The sequence below is a fragment of the Metopolophium dirhodum genome, chromosome 1 (assembly GCF_019925205.1).
Source record: "Metopolophium dirhodum isolate CAU chromosome 1, ASM1992520v1, whole genome shotgun sequence".
Classification (NCBI taxonomy): domain Eukaryota; kingdom Metazoa; phylum Arthropoda; class Insecta; order Hemiptera; family Aphididae; genus Metopolophium; species Metopolophium dirhodum.
Genome location: NC_083560.1, coordinates 102028278 through 102053096, shown reverse-complemented (window position 1 = coordinate 102053096; position 24819 = coordinate 102028278). Strand labels below are relative to the sequence as shown.

General features: G+C 29.2%; 2 protein-coding genes across 5 annotated transcripts; both read left to right on the top strand.

Moving 5' to 3' along the window:
- The first annotated feature begins 860 nt into the window (after positions 1-860).
- Positions 861-1296, top strand: LOC132933765 (uncharacterized). Its single transcript, XM_061000042.1, has 2 exons — positions 861-897; positions 989-1296. The coding sequence occupies exons 1-2, from the start codon at positions 864-866 to the stop codon at positions 1276-1278; spliced, it is 324 nt and encodes a 107-aa protein (XP_060856025.1). The 5' UTR covers positions 861-863; the 3' UTR covers positions 1279-1296.
- Positions 1297-5396: 4100 nt separating this feature from the next.
- Positions 5397-21551, top strand: LOC132935381 (peroxidase-like). Of its 4 annotated transcripts, none has more exons than XM_061001919.1 (14): positions 5398-5857; positions 5941-6873; positions 6935-7059; positions 7192-7333; positions 7399-7624; positions 8319-8884; positions 8956-9120; positions 9193-9388; positions 9962-10125; positions 10625-10735; positions 20047-20203; positions 20325-20501; positions 20576-20765; positions 20832-21551. In XM_061001919.1, exons 10-14 carry the CDS (start codon positions 10710-10712, stop codon positions 21020-21022), a joined length of 741 nt encoding a protein of 246 aa, XP_060857902.1. In that variant the 5' UTR covers positions 5398-5857; positions 5941-6873; positions 6935-7059; positions 7192-7333; positions 7399-7624; positions 8319-8884; positions 8956-9120; positions 9193-9388; positions 9962-10125; positions 10625-10709; the 3' UTR covers positions 21023-21551. The 4 variants fall into 4 exon arrangements, with proteins under 4 accessions (XP_060857903.1, XP_060857902.1, XP_060857901.1 ...); XM_061001918.1 differs by having other exon boundaries at positions 5399-5857; positions 8322-8884; XM_061001920.1 differs by lacking the exon at positions 9962-10125 and having other exon boundaries at positions 5397-5857; positions 8322-8884.
- The last annotated feature ends 3268 nt before the right edge of the window (positions 21552-24819 follow it).

Genomic DNA, 24819 nt, shown 5'->3' with positions numbered 1-24819 from the left:
GAGGAAACGACCATTAACGATAGAACACTACAAGTCATTAATAAATAGCGGAAATAATAACGATGAAATATGTTTTCCTAGTTGAACGCCAGATGGTACATCAATAATAACAGACTTTACACTTTAATAATGATAACTTAACCATTATTAAAAACATTTTATCCTGAGTGATAATTAAAATATACTATGTTATAATTTATAATAATGAGTAGGTAATATATTTTATAGGACTCGGGTTACATTTTTAAAAATAAGTACATACTATTATGTTCAACATTATTTGTATAGGTAGAACTATAGGTAAAAGTTTTGTAAATAAAACTATATAACTAATACTTAACTAAAAAAAATTAAGCCATTTCATTATAATTATAATTATTATTAGGCAATTGAAATATATATATATATTTTTTAAATAGGTATCATATTGCGACAGTAATAAATATTCAGAAATGTTTGATATTTCTGATAAATCAGATTTTATACACTTTATTTGTAAAATTTTAAATTCTGGGATAACATCTGCATCATATTCATATAGAGCTGATTTAATTATAAATAATTTAAATGTTGACATAAAACAAATGGAATATGCCACTACACTAGTTGTATGTGCATCTACTATTGGCCATGTAATTGACGCTTTGATGGAGAAGTATCCTTCAGCAAGAGAAATTTCTAGTTGTACCGTGTGTAACAAAATCAATGAACGAAAAATTATGCATTTTACATTCTAAATGAATGAAAACGATAATATTTCCAAATTACAAAATTTCTTTGATGAACGTTTAAATGAGGACTTTTTAAATTGCGACCATAATGATTGCCGAGGTCTTAAGACAGTCACTACTAGCATTTCGGAAATGCATATATTCATAGATATTCTTCTTTGGGAAGGTAAATAATATATATTATTTTTACTACTAAATATGTGTTTGAAATTTGTGTTAAATAATTGTTTTACTTATCTATTATAATATTTAAATAGATGAAGATGCCATTTCCAGCCTACGGAGTAGTGAGGCAGCAACCATTTTTAAAATTAAGCTGTGTGACATCCCAAAACTAATAAAAGTAAAATCCACAGTATATGAACTAAGAGGTGTTTTGGCATTTCAACGCTCTAAAAGTTCATTGAGAAATTCGGTTGGACACTATACAACATACGCAAAAAGGGGATCTAAAAATTGGGAACTGTATGATGACCTCAAGAAAATTCCTGTCCAAGTAAAAGAACAAACGATAGTACCAGTTGAATTTTTATTTTATTCAGTTTAAAAACTAATTAGATTTAAGATTTTTAAAAGTTGTACTTTAATCAATATAGACAAAATTTATTTTTTGTATAAAATTAATTAACATACTGTTTTTTAACAACTATTGCAATTATTTACGGAAGCAATAAAAAAAGATATTAACCTATAAATTATATATTATAAAAAAAATACGTACATTTGGGGTACACGTAACTGTATTAATTATATGCCATTGTTTAGATGTATCAAAATATTAATCTTTAACAATAAAATAAAAATCTGTGCTCTATAGAATATATAATATATATTAATACATATTATGTACATATATAATACCATTTAATCACATCCCTACAAAATAACAACGTTTTTAAGCATTATTGTAGTTGTAATATGTAGAGTGACAATGCAAAACTTTTGGTCTTCAACATATTTTCAAGGAGTCATTATAAAAGTGTGGTCAGGAATCCACAGGAATCGAGTACTAATTATTGGCGCAAAAAAAATTGGGAAAAGTTAAATTTGAAAGGTGGGCGGGGCTGGAGTAACGTTACTCCGGCCCCACCCGAGGAAAATTTTACTTTCCGGGAAAACCGTCAGAGCAGGAATTATAAAAGTGTGCTCAGGAATCCACAGGAATCGAGTACTAATTATTGGCACAAAAAAAATTGCAAAAAGTTAAATTTAGAAGGTGGGTGGGGCTGGAGTAACGTTACCCCGGCCCCACCCGAGGAAAATTTGACTTTCCGGGAAAACCGTCAGAGCAGGAATTATAAAAGTGTGCTCAGGAATCCACAGGAATCGAGTACTAATTATTGGCGCAAAAAAAATTGTTAATGTCAAATTGGGGGGGGGGGGGGGGGGCTGGGGTAACGTACGTCTTAAAATTACAAAGAGGGATCTATGTTATTTCATTATTCATACTAATTCTTGGACTCAAATTTTAAAAATTAAATTTGATTTGTCATTTTGGAAAACTAAAATGGAAGAACAATTGAAATTGTAATTAAAAAAAATATAATTTTTATCAACAATATGGCTGATAAGTTTAAAATATAATTGATTTTCTTATACTTCTATTAGACATTAACTGTCTAACATATTTAATACATTAATCATTTTTAATAGATGTCATTTTTTTTTTTATTTTAGGTTTTACATGGAATGTATGCTGCCCGAAATTGTGGATCCACTTTATCCAAAAAGGATGTTAAAGTCAGATATCAGAGAACCACACAGAATAATACAAACTAATGCTGAGCAAAAAAAAAAAATGTAATTAAAATATAGAACTATATAAAAAACAATTATATTTAGATTATCTGATTATAATATATTTATATATATTATATTATTAATATAATTTTAATTAATTATACCTAAATTTGATTTTTTTATTTAAATAAAAAATTAGGCAATAGGTAATATTGTAGTTTTTATTTAATTTTATTTTCTATTAAATTTTCAAGTATTTTGACTCGGCCAAAAAATTTAAATCGACATCTATAAAAAAAAAACAAAAAAAATCGAATATTTCAAATGCCTATAAATAGCAGAAAAATTAACGAAATATTTTTAAAAAAAAAATCATGTAAAGAAAATGTCACTTTAAACAACTGGTAGAAGTTTCAAATTTCTATGTCTTATACTTTTTGAATAAAAATAAATATCAAAAATCGTTTGAGGCTAAATCGTTGTTTTACGTGATTTCGTAATAAATAATAAATTGTTCATAAAAATTTTTGGTGTTAGTCCGGCAGAGTTTTTTTTACAGATATTCGAAGAAAAAATTATGGACAACCTGGTACCAAATTCTCAAATCTTAGCTATAAATACTTAAAATTTTATGAATTTTCAACTATAAAATAATTTTTAATTATATTTTAAAAAGTAATTAGGTTATAAATATAATTCGAGCTATGTTGAATAAAAGATTATATGCTGTATGTAATGCAAATATTATTTAAGTAAACAGGAGCTTTATTCAAGAAATGGTTTGTGACTTGCGCTAGGAACAAGCGCGCCGCATGCTAGTAAAGTAGTACGGAAAGTACAGAATTCATAAAAAGTACTTGGGTGACAATATTTACGCAACGAGTGACTGCGTTGACGCTAAACGTTCTATACGACTGTCTGTGAGATAATAATATACCTCTCCCGCGACTACGACGCGCGGACCCAGTCACGTAGACAATGGGCGTGGCTACAGCCTGCCGAGACGGCGGCGATACGGCGCAGAACGCCATCTATCGAGCGTTGTATACGTTTCACTTTTATCGAATACGTCCTGTGTGTGATATAAAATACGACTGCCGGCGAAGCTCATTCGGTATTTCGTTATTGGGTCGACGGGCATTGCAAAAAAGGTGCTTATTGTGCTAATTACTAATAATTTATAAACAGGGGTTCGTAACAATAGCCTACCCCTATTACTACGGCTAAAATCATTCGAGGTGACTAACCTGCTAGACACCCAAAAAAATACTGTGGCTATATGATTTGCATGGACGCCCGAATTTTTTTAAATTTTTTTTCACGTAATGTCGCGTTTTCGGCGGCAGTAAAGAACGTTGTCAGCGATCCGACGCAGTTGGATTTCATACCAGCTGATGCCGTGACCCGGCAGTCCCACATTGTCCGCTATCCGATGAAGTCGGATTGCCTACCCGGATAACTGAGGTGACTGACCTGCTAGACATCAAAAAAATCGCGGCGGCTTTATGATTTTTTTACGGAATTTCGAATTTCCGGCGGCATAACTCGGGCTACCACGTCGAACCGTGGTGGTCCTAACCTTATCACAGTTCCTTATCACCAGACCTCCTTATCACACACCAACCGGCTCGAGACCGACACCAGACCAAACGACCACTGCAGCTTCCGACATCGGTTACAACTCTTCGCCAACTTGGGTGGTTTGGGGTCTCCCCCAGCGAAGCTCGGAGAGCTAGTACTGTATAAAGTATAAACACTATAGTCTATTATTTAGTTTTGGGTTGGTAAAAAATTAAGTATGATAGCGTTGTATAAACAAAATAACTTTTTTTAAAAGTGTGTTTTAACTTAACTGAGTTAACCTATAGGGCTAAAATGCACTTTACCACCACATGCAAATTTTTTGATTTTGTTTTTTTTGGAACACACTTGTTTTAATTATTTAAGAACAATGGTACAATCATAATTTGTCGGTAGGACTTGGTTTTGAAGTTATGACCTTTGGAAGTCAGCAATCTTGCGTTTTTTACGCATGAGCGCAACGCTACGTTTATCGTGTCTTTTTATCGTTGTCCGAGCGTAGCGTAGCGAGGGAGTGCAACGCTATCACATTATGTGCTTTTTAACATCTTTGTTTAATATCGAGGCCTCGCAAGGTGGTTTTACACAGCAAATTGGGAGATATTTTTGATTTTTTTGTCCGAGCGCAGTTGTGATTTCACCATCATTCTTAAGTCGTTAAAATACGTACAAAAAAAATTTGAAATTAACTATAGGCGTTGCGCGCGACATTAAAGTAGTGTGGCGCGCATGCGTATAAACGTAATAACCCAAACTTTGGATGGCTATGTTACGTACCCACGTATTAATTAATCATGTATTAACTATGTACAGCGCGCCGCACGTTTCTAATAATATTTGACACTATAACTAATAAGGCAATTAGTATAGTATAACATGCGGAGGTCGTTGCAAAATCGTAGAGAAAACAATTAAACTATAGAAGGTGCCGTCACATACGTATCTTTTCTGGAAAGCCAACACCCATACGCAGGATACGAGTCGACCAGCATACCAAATACGAGACCCGAACTCTGTCTCATGACCGAGCTTAGCCACTACTACAACCACCCACTCCAAAGGACACAATCATATATATAGAAGCCCAGGACAAGAGCTCTTCAGACGGTTAGGGACATTCAGAGTCAAGTCGTAACACCACTCACAGTTTATATTCTATCTTTATATTATAACATTGTATTTTAACATTCATCATACCTAGTACATCACGTATTCTATCTCTGCGTTGATGAATATATCGACGTCGGTTGGGACGTAACAGCTATAACTTTTAAAATAATGGTTTACGACAAATTCTGATTGCACCATTGTTCCTAAATAGTTAATATAAATAAGTTCCGAAAGAAATAATCGAACAATTTGAATGTGGTGGTAAAGTGCATTTGCTCCAGGAAATCGACCGTATGATTTGTGGGCGATGCGGAGCGGTGTTGATGACAAAATTTGATTTTGTTGATAAATGATAGGACGTCGACGATGATAACAAAAATAACGCTAAGTTTTTCTATTATTCGAGTACTTAGGTAGAAGAGGAGTTTCTAACATAATAATATCGTATTCAATATTAGTTTGTATTTTATTCTATTCCAATTATTGCTCATTGTCAACTGGTAATTTTAACAATAATTGTATTAACGCAGCATTTACTTAAAATGTTGCGAAAAGTATATTCCTATTTTATAGGCTTTTGCAGGGATTAACTATATTACTCAGTTGTATTCTTATTGTTCCGTTTCTTTCATAAAATATAGCACATCTAGGCATTTAGCTCATAGGAATTAAGTTGATAATATTTAAATAAAATCGTAAGTAAATTTACACATGATAATTAAGGAATGGTCGATTTGTGCAGTTTTCAATTGTTTTTTATTTTAATATTTGGTTCTAGGTCACTTTGTATGGTCGACCAATAAAAGTGCAAAAGCAGACACTTTGTATGGTCGGGTATAAAAGTACATTGCTGATTGCGGATACTTTGTACAGTTGGGTAAAAATGTTCAATTCAGACCGCAGACAGTTTGTACTATTATATACATAAAACATAAGTAGTGTAAATACAAGTTATATATCTAAGTAGTAAGTATAAATAATGTCAATTATTAAAATGTAAAAATTAAAAATTAAAACAAAAAGTAAATTAAAAGTGTTTTAAAATATAGTATATGAACAATAGTCATAATAATCAGTTTTTTTAACAAACTGGTTAGATAACAGCCAAATATTACTTGGTGCTATAATATATTTTTAATTAATTTAGGAACTTGATGACCTAAAAATCTTGAAATTATCAAAATAATCAAACATGATTATAAATTATAATAATTGTATTACATTATTACCAAATGTTATGTTAAAAAGTAAATTAAAAATGTGTACAGTATGGCGAAATGACAAGTAAAAATTACTTTTGATAGGTAATAATTCTCTCCTATTTTGAATGTATAAGATAATTAAATCTACCAAATAATATTTAAGCTTAATAACATGGTCTGTTCATGACTTCTGACATGTTTATATTAAATATAATATATTTTATGTATATTAGTATAAAGTGTCCGTGTTCTGCAATTTAAAGTTTTACCTGATCGTGCAAAGTGTCCGCATTCTGCAATCTACCTTTTTACCTGACCGTACAAATTGTCCGGGTTATGCATTTTAAACAATCAACCGTACAAAGTGTCATTTTACCTAAATATTTGTATGCTTACATATTATAACAAAATAATTGGTCGTTGCTATTTGTTTCCATTAAATTATTACTTCCTCTCACTGTTTCCACTGTTAATATTTTAATATTTAACTATTTAAAATAACTATTCAGGTAAATGTATTATGATGTTATGAGAAATAATGAATTTTATACAATTATTATTTTGTTGTAGATAATTAAAATGTTGAGATACAGAGGAAATAAATTAACACTTAATACCTATTGTAAAATAATTGGATTCATTTCCTAAGGTTTAAGAAGAAATTTATGAACCATCTGTTTATAGTAATGTTACACGTAAGATCATCATAAAACATATTTGAACAAATTGTTACGTTAATATTATGTACTTTTAAGTTCTGGTATTAATTTGTATTAGCTGTAATTATTAAATTGTTTGAAAACTTGTAATATTATTATGATTTTCAGTGACAGTTAGGATTATGGTTATTGATTTCTGAAATACAATATGTTTTACAAGAACATTATATATACAGATTTGTACCAGACACGGACTATGAATCTAAACTTCCAATTAACATAGATATTACTGTTACATCAACTTGTGATAGTAAGATATTTGTTGTTTTTAAAACATGATAGGGTTTTTAATTAAATTTGTTTTTATCTTTTTAGGTTAGGTTAGGTTTGCTGATATTGTTGATACAACAGGACAAAATATGATGTTATTTGGAGAATTAAAAACTGATGATACTTGGTGGGAAATGACAAAAGAATTGACACAACATTTCGAAAAAATGCGTGTATTCAATGCATATTTAAGAGAAGAATATAATTCAATGAATGACATATTATGGATTTTTGATAATTATAATACATTAAAAAATAAAATATCTGTTAAGTGAGTTAAAAATTTATTGATACTGTAAAAATAATATAATAATATATATACCTGGTTACATAAACAATTACTAAATATTGAATCAATCAATAGTGAGCTAATGTTCCCTTTAACATAATTTAGTGGCCCATGAAATACAATGTTAAAATACAATTTTTATTATTGCAAAACAATGTTCATAATCACTATTTATTGTTGGAAAATTTGTTAAATAAGCTTAAAGTAATATAATATATTAATATAATATAACTATTGTATATAAACTATAAACCATTTTAGAATATTATGATTGTATATTAATTATTGTTGTATAATATTAGTAGGGGAACCTAATGATCAAATCAATAAATCCTATTGTACAGAATCCTCTACTTGATGTAGCTTTAAATTTACAACAAATAAATGCTTGACAATATAAATAATAATTTAATAATCAAATAAATAACTAAAAAATGTTTTACTTCATTATAAAAACAACAAATTAATGCCTCGTAAGTTGTAACCAAATTTTTGTTCAGAATAACCTACATAATGCTGTTAGTCATCAATAATTACACTCTTCGCTAAGCTTTTCTAGATTATATTATAGAATTATATTAATGTGTTCTTCTAATAGCAATACTAAACTATTTATATCCAATATCCAAACCGAATGAATGATAGTTTTTTTAATAATTTATCTCATGTTTATAAGTAGGTACTACAGGAAATCTATTTGTTTGCTTCAAACTTGCTTCAAGCTTCTGGAATTAGATGATCATATTCAAACAGTTGTCCGTGATATTGGAAAACATGGGATGGATATAGAATATGAGTTGAGTATGGAAATTGGAAGCCCTGTGCATGGACTATTGATCGATTCTTAGCTTTCCGAAGAACTGTATTCCTTATATTGGCGTGCAGAAATTATTTCTGAAGCTTCCTTCTTTATACGCAATAGAGAATGTCAAATGAATATACAATATAAATCTCATTAAAAAAAAATTATTCTTAATATGCATAAATTTAACGACTATTTCAATTATCTTGATAGTGCTGGAGGACAATGTGCCATAGACTTATCAAAAGTGAAACTAGACAAGACATCTTCAGGTAAGATTTGTGTGTCCATGTATTACAACAAAACTGCATGCATCAGGATGAAGTTGAAGTATCGTAGTCTTGACGGTTATTGTAATAACTTGAAACGTTCCTCCTCGGGAAAAGCATCCACGGCTCTATAAACGTTTGCTCTTAATAACTATATGGATAGTTTTAATGGTAATTATTATAACATTATAATTTACCTTTGTGCGTATCTAATGATGTAATCTCATTTACTGTCCAAACAGAAGTTTTCGAAGATTCTTTTTCGTCTTACAAACCAAGTCCTAGAAAGCTGAGGGTTGAATTTGTCAAAGACGAGCACTCACCAGATTACTTCAAAACTATGGCAATGGCGTACTGGACGATTTTTGTAGGCCATGATCAATCTCACACGGAAATTTCTAGAATGAGTAGGATTAACACATAACCATATATATTGATTAATCGTAATTAATGAATGTAAATTAATATTAAATCCTTAGTGAATAGTAATAAGTCCGTGAGCTGTTGTTCAAATAGCCGGAAGGAGCTCATGCCTCGAGACATACACCTCGAGTTGTGCTTGCAAGTAGTGATACCGGGTAAAGATCCATTTTTCAGAAACCATATTCGTTTTATGAACTACGGTCGTTTGGTGCCAGCTGTGTGTTCCGATTGTACTTTTGACCCAAGGAACAAGTAAGAGTCATAATATAAGATAATTCCATAACCATAAACGTATATTTATGTTGGTTATAATACTTAAAATTACATCAAAATATGTAAAAAAAAATTGGAATATGTAAAAACCGCTAAACAATAAAAATAAATATAAAAATCTTATCTCTTATCTAATTATTAAAACAATGTGAAACTACATAATATTGTCTAAGATTTAAAAATGTAAAATGGCGACAATTTGGTCATAAAATGTTTTTGCATTGACTGAATGAACGTTTTACATCGACTGACGTAATGATAGCATACTTCATATTAACTATATCAAGTGGTGTAAGATCAACATTCAATAATTCTGTTGGATTTAGTCCTTAGAGTATATCTCTAATTATTTTTAAATTTTTCAGTCCTTTCAGTGCATATTAACTTGACTGAGTTAAAAAAAATCATAAACTCGCCCAGCCTCGCTACTAGCTGACAACAATCAGTAGCTTCCAAAATTAACAATAGGATGGTCGTTTTAAATTTAATACTGCGATGCTTAAAAAATTTTTATATAATCCATTATAATTTAAGAATCTGTTTATTTTGCAGTATCAATATAGAATACAACACAACCTTGTACTGTAATAAGCTTCCAAACCAATAAAAACAATTGATTAAAAATTCTAAAAAAAAATGTTGGATTCAAATACCAAAGTATACTGAAGCATGTAATATACTAGTAATTGAACAAATTGTCTTCATTAAATGTTTATGTAAGTAATTCATGATGTGTAATGTGTTAGAAAATGATTTATTTATTTATTTATTAATACACACTATTAATAAAATATTTTATCTGGTCGATTTTAATCAACTACATACTAATGAGGAATACGATTAGTTTTCTACTTTTTGTTATATTTTTATTTTTGAAATATAATATTCATTTTATTCAAATTACTTATAATAGTTTTTTTTAAATAAATATGTTTTTGGGCTGGATACACGATAAAATGTTAATAAATGATTTTAAAATATACCAGTGGTAGGTAATATAGCATTAATTTGAACTGTATACCTAATATATTTTTAGACTACAAAATAAATTCCAAATTCAGGTCAATGTATTGAGACAGATATTAAATAATTGCATGATGATCAGTCTCTAATGAGTTTTAACGTACTAAGATTTTTCTTATTAATCTCAATTTAGTTTAAGTATAGTATTTTATTTAATAGTTATGTATATTTTTCAATTTTTGTTTATTTTAGGAAGTGCAGTTCTTAGCCCTAATACTAAACTCAATAAATGTGTTGTAATGGACATTAATGTTATGGAATACCTATAAATACCAACATGTTCCTACACATCTCAAATAAAAAGTAAGCAGTTAATATAATATTTTGTTAAAAATATTTATAATTTAATTTAATTTGACTTAGTGAGTAATAAATTTATAATTTAACTTAATTAGTTACAATATATATTTTAAATGTAGTCTTGCATTGAATAAATTATTCAATTGAGTAGATGAGATATATGGGGATTTGTAGTTGTATAATTCAGGTAAATAATCATCCCTGCGATCTGAAGTTATACAGCTTTATAAAAAATAAAATTTCAAAATACTCATAAATATGGTTAATGCCCTTTTAATTTCCACTGCTTAATTAAATGTATACAAATACACTACTTTGAAATCATTTTAATTTTAAATGTTTATGGATTATTTATTGATATAAAGATGATGATAATAAATTATAAATTAGTTGAAATATATGTTTAAACATGGATGTATAATAAAATCCGCACAGTCATTCTGTTAATACCGTTATTTAATTTTTACCTTTGATAAATATACACTAGGTGATTATTTTATTATGAACCAATTGTTGGCTCATAAAAAGTTTTCAAGTTGAGATGAGCGGTGTATTGGACCAAAATAATGTGGGGTAACCTCGTTCTACTCTTGTGTGCACTTCAAAACTTAAAATACTTGTAACTAATAACTCATAATCTACTCGTCCTAAATTCTATTTTGTGTATCATGGGTTGGGCAGTATCTAAGATACGTATCTTGTATCTTGTATCTCGATACAATTATATGAAGTATAGAGTATCTTGTATCGAGATACATTTTTAGAATATGTATCGAGTATTTCACAAAATAATTTTGTTACCGTGACTGTTTGACTATGTTTTAATATAATACTATAATATGTGTAAAATAATATGCACTGTGAATTTAAATTTATAAATCCATAATTTAATTGCAGTGCAACTTGCACAAAATTATTTTTCAACCTATTAGTCATATTAAGTTATATCTGTGTACTGGGACGCATCACACATACACGTTGAATGGGACTTTACGTCTTTAAGAATATGATATGATACCTATCTATAATTTATTTTTATTATTATTTATTTATTTAATTTAACGATTGACTTATAATATATTTATACTAATATTTGGAATTTTAAATTTAAATGCATTTGTCTAGATTCATAACCTACTTAATTGTGTATAAATAAAATTTAAAAAAAATCCTATGCGTCATAGGCTTTGACTAATTTTTTCTAATGTATCGCGTATCAAGTATCTAAATACTTGAAATGTAGGTATCGAGTATCTAGTACCTCGATACTCCAAATCCAAGTATCTAGTATCTAGTATCAATTTTTGAGTATCTTGCCCATCCCTGTGTGTATTTAAATACTTCTGCTTTGGAATATGAAAATAAAACTGTACGTTGTCATAGTTAAAAATTATTCTTTTTTCAAAAACATTTATATTTTTAAAATAATGAGTGTTAAATGATAAAAGAATTACCCGGTATAATATTTAATTGTGTATGTTTTGTTAAAAGTTTATTTATTTTTGTTCTTAACGTCATGTTTATGACATTTTTTTATAATAGGATATTTTTTATAATTTTTATAATACATTGTGTCATTTTTATTAAAATTGGTTTTTCAATGAATATTTTTACATTTCTAAATATATTTTTGTTGTGATTTCATTTGATGCAAAAAGGTGCAGTTTATTTAATTTCAATTTTATGCCAGAGACAGAATGACAGGAACAATTACATATTTTTAAATTTTGTTTCTATCGTGGTTTTCACATTTTTATTACCTATTTAACGATAAGATTTTTATTTTTAAATTGTAAAATAAAATTACTTGAAACATGATTTAAGTGGCCTGTATCTTATTTCTAAGCAATTCACTCATGAGTCAACTACATTATGACATTTACATAGTACCTTTATAATAGTACCTTTTACAACTAAGTTCCTATTGCACTATGGTTCTATTATAGCCTTATAGATCACTTTATATGGTAGAACATTAAAAGTGGAAAAGTGGACACTTTGTAATATTATAAATTATAATATTATATTGGTATATGAAGTATATAATATAAATTAGTCTGAAGTCATAAACTCATAACCAATTATATTAAACGTGTTATAATTTGGTATATCTAAGTAGGTAACTTAGGTCTTAGATTCTACATAGGAGGGAATCGTATCTTACTAGGTACCTAACAGTTATAATTGTATCAATATAATATAAATACTCGTATATTTCCCAAGCGTGGTATTGAAAGTAATCATTTTTTTTTTTGTGTTTTTTGTTGAATTAATTAAATGAATTTTAAATTTAAATTTAATAATAATATATTACAACTTTATTTATTTATTTATTTATTTATATTTATATTTACGGGTCTAGCCCTTTTGAAAAACAAAGTTTGACATATACAGATTTACAATAAAATTAATAAAGATATACATAGGTATGGTATAAGCATTAACAGAGGCGGGAGGCGTCAACATTGGCAAGAGACATTAATCTTGTGATAGGTTCGTTTGCTAAATAATTTGAGGTGTAAAAAGGAATGTAGAAAGGAGCATTATTTCGAGAAATACGTTGAGGTACTCTAAAATTGATTAGGCTTAAAAGGTAAGGCGAATCTATGTTACCTGATATCAATCCATTTAGAAACTTAAACCCTAGAGTAATTCTCCGATTAGAAAGGGTGTCAATATTGAGGAATTCGGAAACAGGGACGTAATCGTGAGGCTGATGATGTATATTGTATACCTAACTTATTGTAAAAATAATTTTTAAATCACATCATACTTTATAAGTTAGGTATAACATAATATATTATATAGAATGTAACAGCAAAACCTGACAAATGAAATAACTTTTGTTCTAATCAATAATTTAACATTTTTTTCATATATATAAGAATTTTGCATAACAAGTAGATATCTACTATAGAGTAGTATCAACATTTGATATTCACTCGATTTCTCGTGTAACCTATCCATTATTGTGATTTTCTTTATTAGTAATTTTTAATCAAGGCACCCGGTGCTGGCTATTTATTAAGGAGCAAATTATTGGCAACTTAATTGACATATCGTTACGTAGTCGCACGATCTCGTGAGTGTGTACTGTGTGTTTGTGTAGTAGTGTAGATGGTTATGCCCACGCACTCGATAGTACATGTCAAGAGTTAATAAAATATAGTTGACCGTTTAGGGTATTTCAGCGGACAATAACAACTTCACAGGAATATGGATAACTCGTGGACAACTGAATATTTTCAGATAATTAAATTCCATCTAGAACACAAAAATAAATTAATTAATTTCAATCAGAAAAGGGTTGATCTATTCTTTATTTTTTCCTTAAAAAAATTAATACTTTGTGAATAAAAACCATACAAGCAGCTTGGAATGTTATATTCTTATGACAAAATATATAGTATCATAGTCTTATCTTAATATTATGCTAAATACCATGTTTTATTAAAACGTGATCAATTTAGATTTGTATTGTGTTTAACAGAAGCTTATCATCATCTAATCCTCTCAAATTATTTTGATTTATATTTTAATTATACTTCTGCATAATAGTTAATTAGAGTTAAAAAGTAAATTTGATTTTCAATTATATGAGTTATATTCTAGTAACATAACGAGAGTATTATTTTAATTTAAGAGAGTTTTTTTATCAAAAATATAAATAAATACAACACAACATCCTAAAATTCTAGAAAAAAATAAACATATTTACTTTGAACATACAATTTTTTTAACGATTATTACAATTTACAATTATTAATAATATAATAGTCTTTAAGTCCAAAATTGTATTAAAACAATACCTGAATACGTATGTATTAATATTATTACCTTATTATTTTGGATCAATATCGACATAATCGACATACCGTAGGTATCCGTCCAGTTACTGGCTTACCTACCACTCCACAACGGTTTGATACATTATTTAGGAAGGTCATAAATTTCGGAAACTTCTTGAACACCTTCTTGAATTACTGTTTGAAGCAATCATAATAAAATAAACAGTTTATAGTAGTTAAATTGAAAATGTTATGGATTTATTTTGTGTTTAACTAACAGAATATATTTAATAATATATTAACTAAATATAAGCAAATATGAATTCTTGCAGTTTACACTATACTATACTAATAACTATCAGGCACGGCATTAGAACTATTTCCAGGGGATGCTAAGTGGAGCAGACACATTTTGTACATGGACTAGGGTTTTTTAATAAACTACAGTGATTACTCAGATAAATAATTTAATTTATCTTATCATAACATACCTAACTATAGCCTATAGTAGGGCCCTCTTTTAAATTATTATAAATCAGTAGTTTTTATATTCTAAGTTCTAAATAGAATATAATATAACCTTTGATTAATTAGTTAACAGTTTCTTAATATCAGAAAGCTATCGGAAATTCTATGACCTGTTAAAAATGTTCTCCTAGGTTTTTTTAGGCTATAAAAATAAATTGTAATATAGGAACACATCCATCGACCATTGTCTATCGGTATGTTACCGCTAATCGCTATCAAGTAGGCCTATATTTATTACAATTACAGTTAAAAACACTCAGTGGCGTCATTTCAGTTTTTAATAGAGGGGGCAAAAGTTTTGACCAGACCAAATGGGTAACTTAAAAAACAACTACTCGCAAGCACATATTAATATATTATTATGTTCCTTTTCCTTCATTAGACACAAACATGCATACCTACTTTCACGCATGTCCACACATATCTACATATGTAATATACCTATTATGTAATATATATTATCCACACAATATGTATTTATATTATAAATAATAAGTGTAATCCAACTATTAATTACCAATTGATCATTGGAATAATAATTTCTTAGTACCTACACAAGATAATAATTGTCAATAAATATAGGCATGTTTTTGCGCTAATATAATACAATAATGGTTAATCGAAAACCACCGAGCACCGGCATCGTGACATCGTGCAGCTTTTAAAATCAGACGGGTGCAAAATAGCCACGCCATAACCGCGTGTAAAGGGGTTTGATATTGGTAATTTATTTCTTGGATTGGAATTTTACATTGTCCGTTGTTACAAAATACTAAATAGAACCACTAGTTGTAGGATTTTGAAGTAGCTGGAGACAGTGCTCGAAATGGAAAATTTTACGAACCGGAACGCTCATAAAATTAATATGCGGATTATAATATTATTTTAATTATTTCAATTCGTGTTTACTTAACAATACAATATAATAAGTTAAAAAGATACAAATAATATGAGTAATTTTAAGCTTAAAAAAGGTGGGTAAGTGGATGTCGCTCTGCTGTACAGTAGGTTACAAGTGGGTCACTGTAATGGATGGTGTTAAATTTGAATTCAATGATATAATATCATTGTATAAGGAAAATGATTCTAAACGAAAACGTTCAGACAGCCTATGACATTACCAAGTATATTTGATGATATTATTGTGAATAAAGTAATTTATATATAGCCTATTTACGTGGAACCTTGTCTTAAATGTTCAATCCTTAGCTATAAAAGTTGAACATTTTATAAATTTTTAATTACAAAATAATTATTAAATTTTAAATTTGATAAATTTTGTCAAAATTTGAACTTTAAATACTTATAAAAAAAAATTGTGCCAATGTATTTTTAATATTTTTCAACTGCTATCGTAACGATATATCTGGAGCCTTGCATTAAATTTTCACGCTTTTTTACCCAGAAATACAATTTTATTGATATTTATAGAAAAATGGAAACTGAAAATGTTATAGTGTATAGAAAATGCTAATATAAACATTCAGTCAACATTTCATTTAGAGTTGCACCAAAAACCAAAAACCAAAAAATTGAACTTCTCTCTATATTAAGTATATTATATTTTGTCGAAAGAAAATTTTATAAAATTTAATCCTCTGGATTGTGATACTGTCGATTTTTACTAACCGGAACTCTTAAATTTTAATTTTCACCAACCGGAACCGACGCAAAGTTTATATTACGAACCGGAACGCCGTTCCGGTGCGTTCCTGTCCATTTCGAGCACTGGCTGGAGACACGTCAGTACATCACACATATTAATATATTATATATTTTTAGATATTTATATCCAAATTAAATCAATATTTATTTTTGTCAACAAGAGTCCACACCTAAGGGCAAGTAAACTGTGTTTTTGACGTGTAAGTAACTAAAATTGATCATAGAAAAAGGGAAATTTTATTTCACTTTTGAAACAGGCCAAGACAATAAATTAAAACTGATAATAATATTATAATTGAGTTAATAAATAATATATTGATAATCCACAGTGGTTAAAAATAAGTGGATCGATAGGACAACTTTCATTTGTAGATTTTAATATCAGAGTTTAATTTGTATAATAATATATTGCCCATCGATTTTAATCATTAGAAAATTCGAGATCCAGACGTTATTGCTGCTTGCAGAGTTGCAGATAATGATATGTATTTTTAATGTATTTTTTATTGTAATTAAAAAAATATGGTGGATATAAATTAGTGAATGAATAAAAATAAAACGATAATCAAAATTACAATGTTTTATTTTTAAGTAATTCAAAGAGACCTTATATTACATATTGAAATCCATTGTAATACTTACCTTATATTGAAACCTACCAAACTGTAATAAATATCCCGACACACAAAACGTGCCTGTTGCCTGTTTTTTAGCGTAACATAGTTTGGTCGATATAATATTTTAATATTTATATATATTATTTAGATCAAGCTTAGAATTTGTTTAATAATATAGTTACTCCATTGTGTCTCCATTTTAGCCATGGAAGTTTAATGTAATATAATAAAAATTTAGTCGCGTCGAATTATTTTTATATGAATTATGGTGTGTTGTGTGTAGTGATGGGCAAATTCCCGAGAATATAGTTTAGGAATTTCCCGGGAATATAATAAGTTTTAAAATATTGATCATAGGTTTCAGTTTTAAATTAAACTTATGGTTGTAAATGATCCAAATGACAGCTCTTTATTGATATTATGTCAGTTTAGATATTTATTCTTTAAAAAAAGTTATTAAGTAATTATAATTTAATTTCTTAATTAAAATCTGTACAATGATCACAAAATAAACGATCCAACTTTCATTTATATATGTTGAAAAAATAAAAATAAACATACTGAAATTTAAATACTGAATATTATAAAAATAATACATTTTTTTTTTAAAGAAATTTCCTGAGAGGTTGGGGAATATTCCGGGAATATTCTTAATATAGCACATCTCTAGTTATGTGTAATTCACACAGAAACAGAATCTCTTCGTGTGTCATTTTGCTGTCCTCCGTTAGATATTCACATACGTCATATGGGATTTATATTAATATTATTATTATCATAATCATCAATAGTAATATTGAATGGCCAGCCTTACTGGTTTATTTTTCGGATCGTCTATATAAACCGATCGATGCAACACATGCAGTTAACACTCGTTTATAAAGAGCCTTAAAACCGGTCTAATATGTATTCTTGATTTCTGACAACAATTCAAAACTCGGCGTCTTGTTTTCGCACACCTGATGACCGAAGGTCAAAAACTACCAAACAATAAAAGCTGGTAGCCGGTGCCACAAACACCTAGTGCAAACCATGTAGGTAAGACTTTTGGTTCGAAAAAAACGGGCCAGAATACCGGTTGGCTAAAAAAGTAATAAGAAAGGTCTAATACAAAACCCGCCGGTTTTGTTTTCTTACCTGTAATGGGATATGGAAACTCTGCCAGTGCTAAGTCCTTGCTTATCTATAACTTAATAATATATCTCAACTAAGTAAACTCAAAAATTCAAAATGAAAAGAAATTATAGTGAAGGAGACACTATAAATAGTTATTATGATGGGTTTTTATTAGTCTTAATAATTAGAATATCTGTAGATTGTATCACATAATTTTAGTACACAGTTCAAACAGTCCCGGTCCAATGGATTTCGGAGCCCAATATTTACTTTATTTTCTAACAGACTTCCTTTTTTTATACTAGTTAGTATATTTTAATTAAATTATGAAAGCAAAATAATATTATTATACTATTTATACTATGTTATACTATATAGTATAGCTCTATTGAGTACCGTCAACGGTCATCATCGACCACAGATATATTATATTATATATCTGTGTCGTCGACGATAAACAATTTTTCAAGTAGGTACCTATCTACGTGGTAGTATTTATAATCAATGGCAGTACTGATTAATTTTTCATATAATTAAATTAAGAATATACATAGGCGTGCGCAGACTTAAATTTCTGGTCGAGCTTAGGCAATTATAGTGCCCCAATATTTTGATACACTACACCCTAATTTAAAAAGGATATCTTACAACAATAATGTGTTTTAAATCATCCAATATTAACTGCAATTAAATTGTATATTTTAAAATATTATTACTAACCCATAAGATAGTAATTTTTATAATATTCGTTATGCACCTGAATAGATTGACAAGTAGAGAAGGATATATCAATACATTACCTATACAGTTATAGCAACGTTCACAAAACATCAAGTATTTTGAATCAACAAATAAAGTTTTATGACATTCTTAGAAAAAAAGTGAGTAAATGGATGTCGATCTGCTGTACAGTAGGTTACAAGTGTGTCACTATTAAGGATGGTGTAAAATTTTAATTCAATGAAATTTATCAAATCAATTATTTTAGTGACCCCTTGCGGAAAAAGGAAAATAAGTACGGTCTATTGTGTTTTGAATAAAAGAAATAAAATAGGCGGAAAAATCTGTTGAAGTACGTTAGTATATGTTGTCGGTAATACGTTGGTTCCTTCTAAATTAGAAGGACTCAAGTTTTTATATAACATGCACTATTTGGTTTAAATAAACGTATACTCATCAACTGTTCATTATTAAAATGTAAGAAGGTAAAATTTCTGAAATAAAACCCAATCACTGTTTTAGATCAGAAACAAGTTAATTGATACACGCGAATGGTGGTGTTATAAATTAGAAAAATTCTACTGTCACTTCAGCACAGATTCCTTCGTTGTCTAACCTATCTACATTTAAAAGTTACTAAAATATATTTTCACCTATACTACCTATATTATATTAAATACAATTATATTGACGACTGTCTACATTGTAGACTCAACAATATATGACAACAATTAATACATGTGCCAACCTATAAATTGATAATGTACACAAGAATATAATATTATTATGTCGATTGCTGTGCTTTTGTTTCTAAAGAGAATCATCGCATATAGCCTACTTATAATTATTAATTTGTATGAACCTACGTTTTTTTTTTTAGTTTATATACGGAAGGCCGAATGATCAACGCAAGTCTTTCACTAAAGGAACATTACAACCGACCAACTGCAGGTTTACTATTAAATTACATGGATCAGCTTGTCAGAGGGCTATCTACGCAGAATACACAAAAAATTGATATGCTATTTACTAAAACGGTAGGTTTTTGAAATACAATCAATATAACGCAATGACATTACATTAGATAATCCTTTTAACAGACTATATTATACGTTTAACTTTTATAATTTAACATTAGTGATTTGAATTTTTTTTCAGCTTACAAATTACTTATACAGTGTTTATCCAAACCACGCGTTTGGAATGGACATCGTCAGCTTGGATATACAACGAACCCGCGATCATGGTATACCAAGCTACACAGAATTTAGAAAATATTGTCGACTAAAAGCTATCAGAAGTGTACAAGATTTATCCAAGATCATGGTTGAAGGCGTAAGTTTAAAAATATATTAAATATTAAATAATGATATAGTACTTAATTTATTCCTGTATATTATAATATTTAGTCAACTGATAGACTATTGAAGCAATACAACCATTGGAGAGATATAGAGCTTTTGGTAGGTGCATTGTTTGAGAAACACGAAGTAGACTCAATGGTTGGCCCAACGATGAGATGTATCATTAGAGAACAGTTTATAAGAACTAGAATGGCAGATAGATATTTTTACGATTTACCAAATATATTCAATGAATGTTAGTATATCTGAAATATTTTTAACGAATGATCCTGATTTTAACTATTTTTTTATAATATTTTAGATCAACTGACAGGAATCAGAAAAGTGACGCTTGCCAGAATCTTTTGTGATAACAGCAATAATGTCAGAATGATGCAGAAAAAAGTATTTTTGATACCTGCAATGGCTGATTTGCAACTCTGTAATTCCCAATTAATTCCAAAAATCAACATCAATCACTGGTCAGAGATGGTCGATACATTTCAAAAATAACTTTAAATTTAATAATCAATAATCAGTGGAAGTATCTTCACTGGATGGTTTGTTCCCTCAAGTAACTCAAGCCATTGCGTTTAATTTTATTTAAAAAACCTACATTAGGCTTATTGTACTTTTTTTTAGTATAGATTGTGTAAGTTATAGATTAAAAAAAATAATCAATAATCAGCCTTTAATCTAACCTTATTTTCATTTTACCTATATATCTTGTTTATAATAAATATTCTTAAATTAATTATGAGTCTAAAATTTGCCATGTTACACACTTGTAAGACAGAGACAACAAATTTCACTGTAATGACCCATTAAGGCCAATAAAAAAAAATTATTTTTGTCTGGCGCAGAAAAATTATAGTCAGACCAAAATACAATCTTGATAAATTTTAGGTATGCATACTCCGCAACATCTTAAATGACGGCTCTGCTTTGGCCCGAATACTGGTTTTTATGTTTTGTATGAATAAATATTAGCTCAACAATATTTAATTTTTAAAGATAATTAAAAATTGAATAAATCTTAAAACTCATAATTTATTATTCAATCTTTATTATTAATATTCTATCTTTATTTTCTATTCATTGAATAAAATATATTTTATTTCCAATAGTAATTGGATATTAAATCTTATTCTATAAAATCGCAAGAAAAACAGCTGATCTATAGGGAATTCATGGAGGATCTCATGGTGGAATAAATTAAACACCGCTCCGTTTCTCCAGTCCGCCGGACCGATCCCGTCGATTCCCTATAGCGCGACCAATCGCGTACCTTCGCAGCGGCGGCGGCGGTCGGTTTTTAAACGTTTTCGAAAAATGTTACGCTTTTTACGCTGTTTTTCGACTTTTAGACATTTTCACATATAGTTCGTTTTTTTTAAAAGCCGCGTGGTTTGTACGCGATATCGGTCCATAGCCATCGCAATCGACGCCAGCGTAGGTCGTTATTATCGCTTTTCGTGTCGTCTTTTCAATTGCCGTTTGTGCTCTATTTGTTAAGTTTATTTCTTTTGGTTAGTACACTTAAAAATTCGCGTTCACGAAATGTCAGTCGGTCTTCGTTCCAGCGCACAAGTGCACAATAAATATATATTGTTTTTTTTGTTTTGTTTTTGATTCAATAAATATTGCATTATGCGTGATTGTAGACGTATTATTTGGTCCTTAATAACGTAGCTGGTATATTGCTTAACGTAAACACAATTAAATATTTAAATGTATTATTAAACACAAATAAATGTATTATTCAAGCATACATAATAATGGTCAGATAAGTGAATAAAATACAATTAAAGTTTAAACAGTGTGTAGAATTACGATACATAGAATTATATACGATTACATCGATGTATATCGAATATATTGGTTTACGTCGCTCCGTAGACACACAGCTTAATTGTTGAAGTTTTGACCGTGGTTTGCATCACAAACTGTGGCTCGATATGTTAGGCGTAGGTTCCCCAAACGTAGAATGATAGGTAGGTCCGGGTTCGAAACCGTCGTAGCTCTCTTCGGGCGGCAACGACTGTACCGTGTATTAATAGGCACGGCCGCCCGTAAATCGACTTTTTTGCATTTTTTTTCACTTTATATTTCATAAATAATATAATAATATACATGTTAATTTTACATTATATGACTGTATATTATATATTATGTAACTATATGTTATTTAAATTATTAGGAATTTAACTCATATTATTTTCTTTAAATTGCTCTTAATTTTTCGTAAATTATTTCGAATGTTGTGTGATTGGGTTTTTGGAAAATACTATTTTTTCTCTTCACTTATAGAAGCTATACATACTAGACTTATTTTCTGCAGCACATTGTTCGCTACCTAGCAGACGAACTTTAAAGTTAATAGATTTTGACTTGATATGACTGACTTTCTAGACACTCCAACACGGTTTTCGACTTTACACTTTTTACATAAGAAAAAGTACCGGACATGCGACGGCACATACCTACCATTCAATCCGCCGTAAACGGATTGCTCATTTTGGTTTCGTCTTAGACGGTGATGACTGACTTCCTTAACACTTAAACATGCAGGTTTTTGCATTTTTTTTTTTTTGTTGATATAATTATATATACATTACAGGTACATGTTTATATGTATTGTTTTGGTTAATATAATATTATGTATCTATATGTTATTTTTTTTATGAATTATAATAAATAGGTACAAAATATTATATTTGTTTGTATTTATATTGTATAGTTATAGTTTGTATTTTTCGCAAATTATTTCGTAAGTTGTGTGATAGAGTTTTCACTTATAGACGCCCAACGTCGGGTCTGCAATCCACCGCAGGTGGATTGCCTACTTGATATGCTGTAGCATATTGTCCGCGATCCGACGAATTCGGATTGCCTACCTAGGTGGCTAATTGGATGTTAATCGATTTTGATTTGAGATGACTGACTTGCTAGACAATCCAACTCGGGTTTTGACTTTACACTTTTTACATAAGAAAGAGCACCGGACATGCGACGGCACATACCACTATATCCGCCGCAGGTGGATTGCTTATTTTTGTTTTGTCTTAGATGGGTAATGACTGATTTGCTGGACACTCTAACATGCAGATTTTCGAATTAACATTTTCTTACACGTATGAAAAAAGCACCGGACATACGCTGTGGGATAGTATCATCATTGAATTGCCGGTTTTCATGGGCCATGGGAGATTTCTAGACACTGAATCTTGACTGTCAAACGTTCCCACCTTCGAAACGAGACCGCCGAAGAGCCAAGTCATATTAGAAATTCTTATCACCTTCTATATGTATAAGTGCGACATTTATAATTCGAATGTGTCTCCAAAATCGGTACTCACTTACGACTAACACGGTCAAGGGGTCCAACTATTTTTTCTATTATTCACCTATCTACGCAACTAACGGGGTCCGCAATCCACCGCAGGTGGATTGCATACCTGGTGATATACGCTTCGTATATAGTCCGCGATCCGACGCAGTGGGATCGCCTACCTATGTGATTTTATGACTGATAGCTAGACAATCAAATAAATCTATCGACTCTACACTTTTTAACAATTTTAACAACCAAAAGCAGCGGAGAAACGGGATATGATCCTGGAGATCGTATCCAGCCTATACATTTACAACGTTCGTGACGGATTGCTAGACGCTCAAACTTTTAAACATTCCCGCCAAAGCGCCAAGCCTTATCTCCAATCCATATCACTAATCCTTATCACAAATCCTAAACTTTCGTCTTACAGCCTTTGCGACTTTTATATTCCAAAATTGGTACCCACTCTCAGCGAGTCCAACTTTCCCAGAGTTTCACTTAGAGCTAGTGTATCTTATAATGTAACATTAAATAATTTAACTATATCTATTAATATTTATTTTTTGGAAATACTCATGATTTATTCAATATTTAAAATTATTATTCTATTTTAATTTTTATTCATCGAATAAAATATATATTATTTTCAATGCAAATCGCAAATTGAATGCAACTTAAAATGTAACATGAAATACATTTCCTAAAAAAATATGTATTTAATCTTTAAAAAGTATATTATAATTTTATTTTAATCTTCATTATCATAATAATAAAAAATAATATAATAGTAATTACAATATAAGATATTAATAATATGTTTAGCAGCTATGATGGACAATAAAATAATATATATATTCATATTATAGTAAAACAAATGAACGCTTGCAATCACATTTTACAACATAATATATATGCTATAGACTATAGTTATAAGTATATATTATATATCATGTGATACGAAAAATTTAAATTA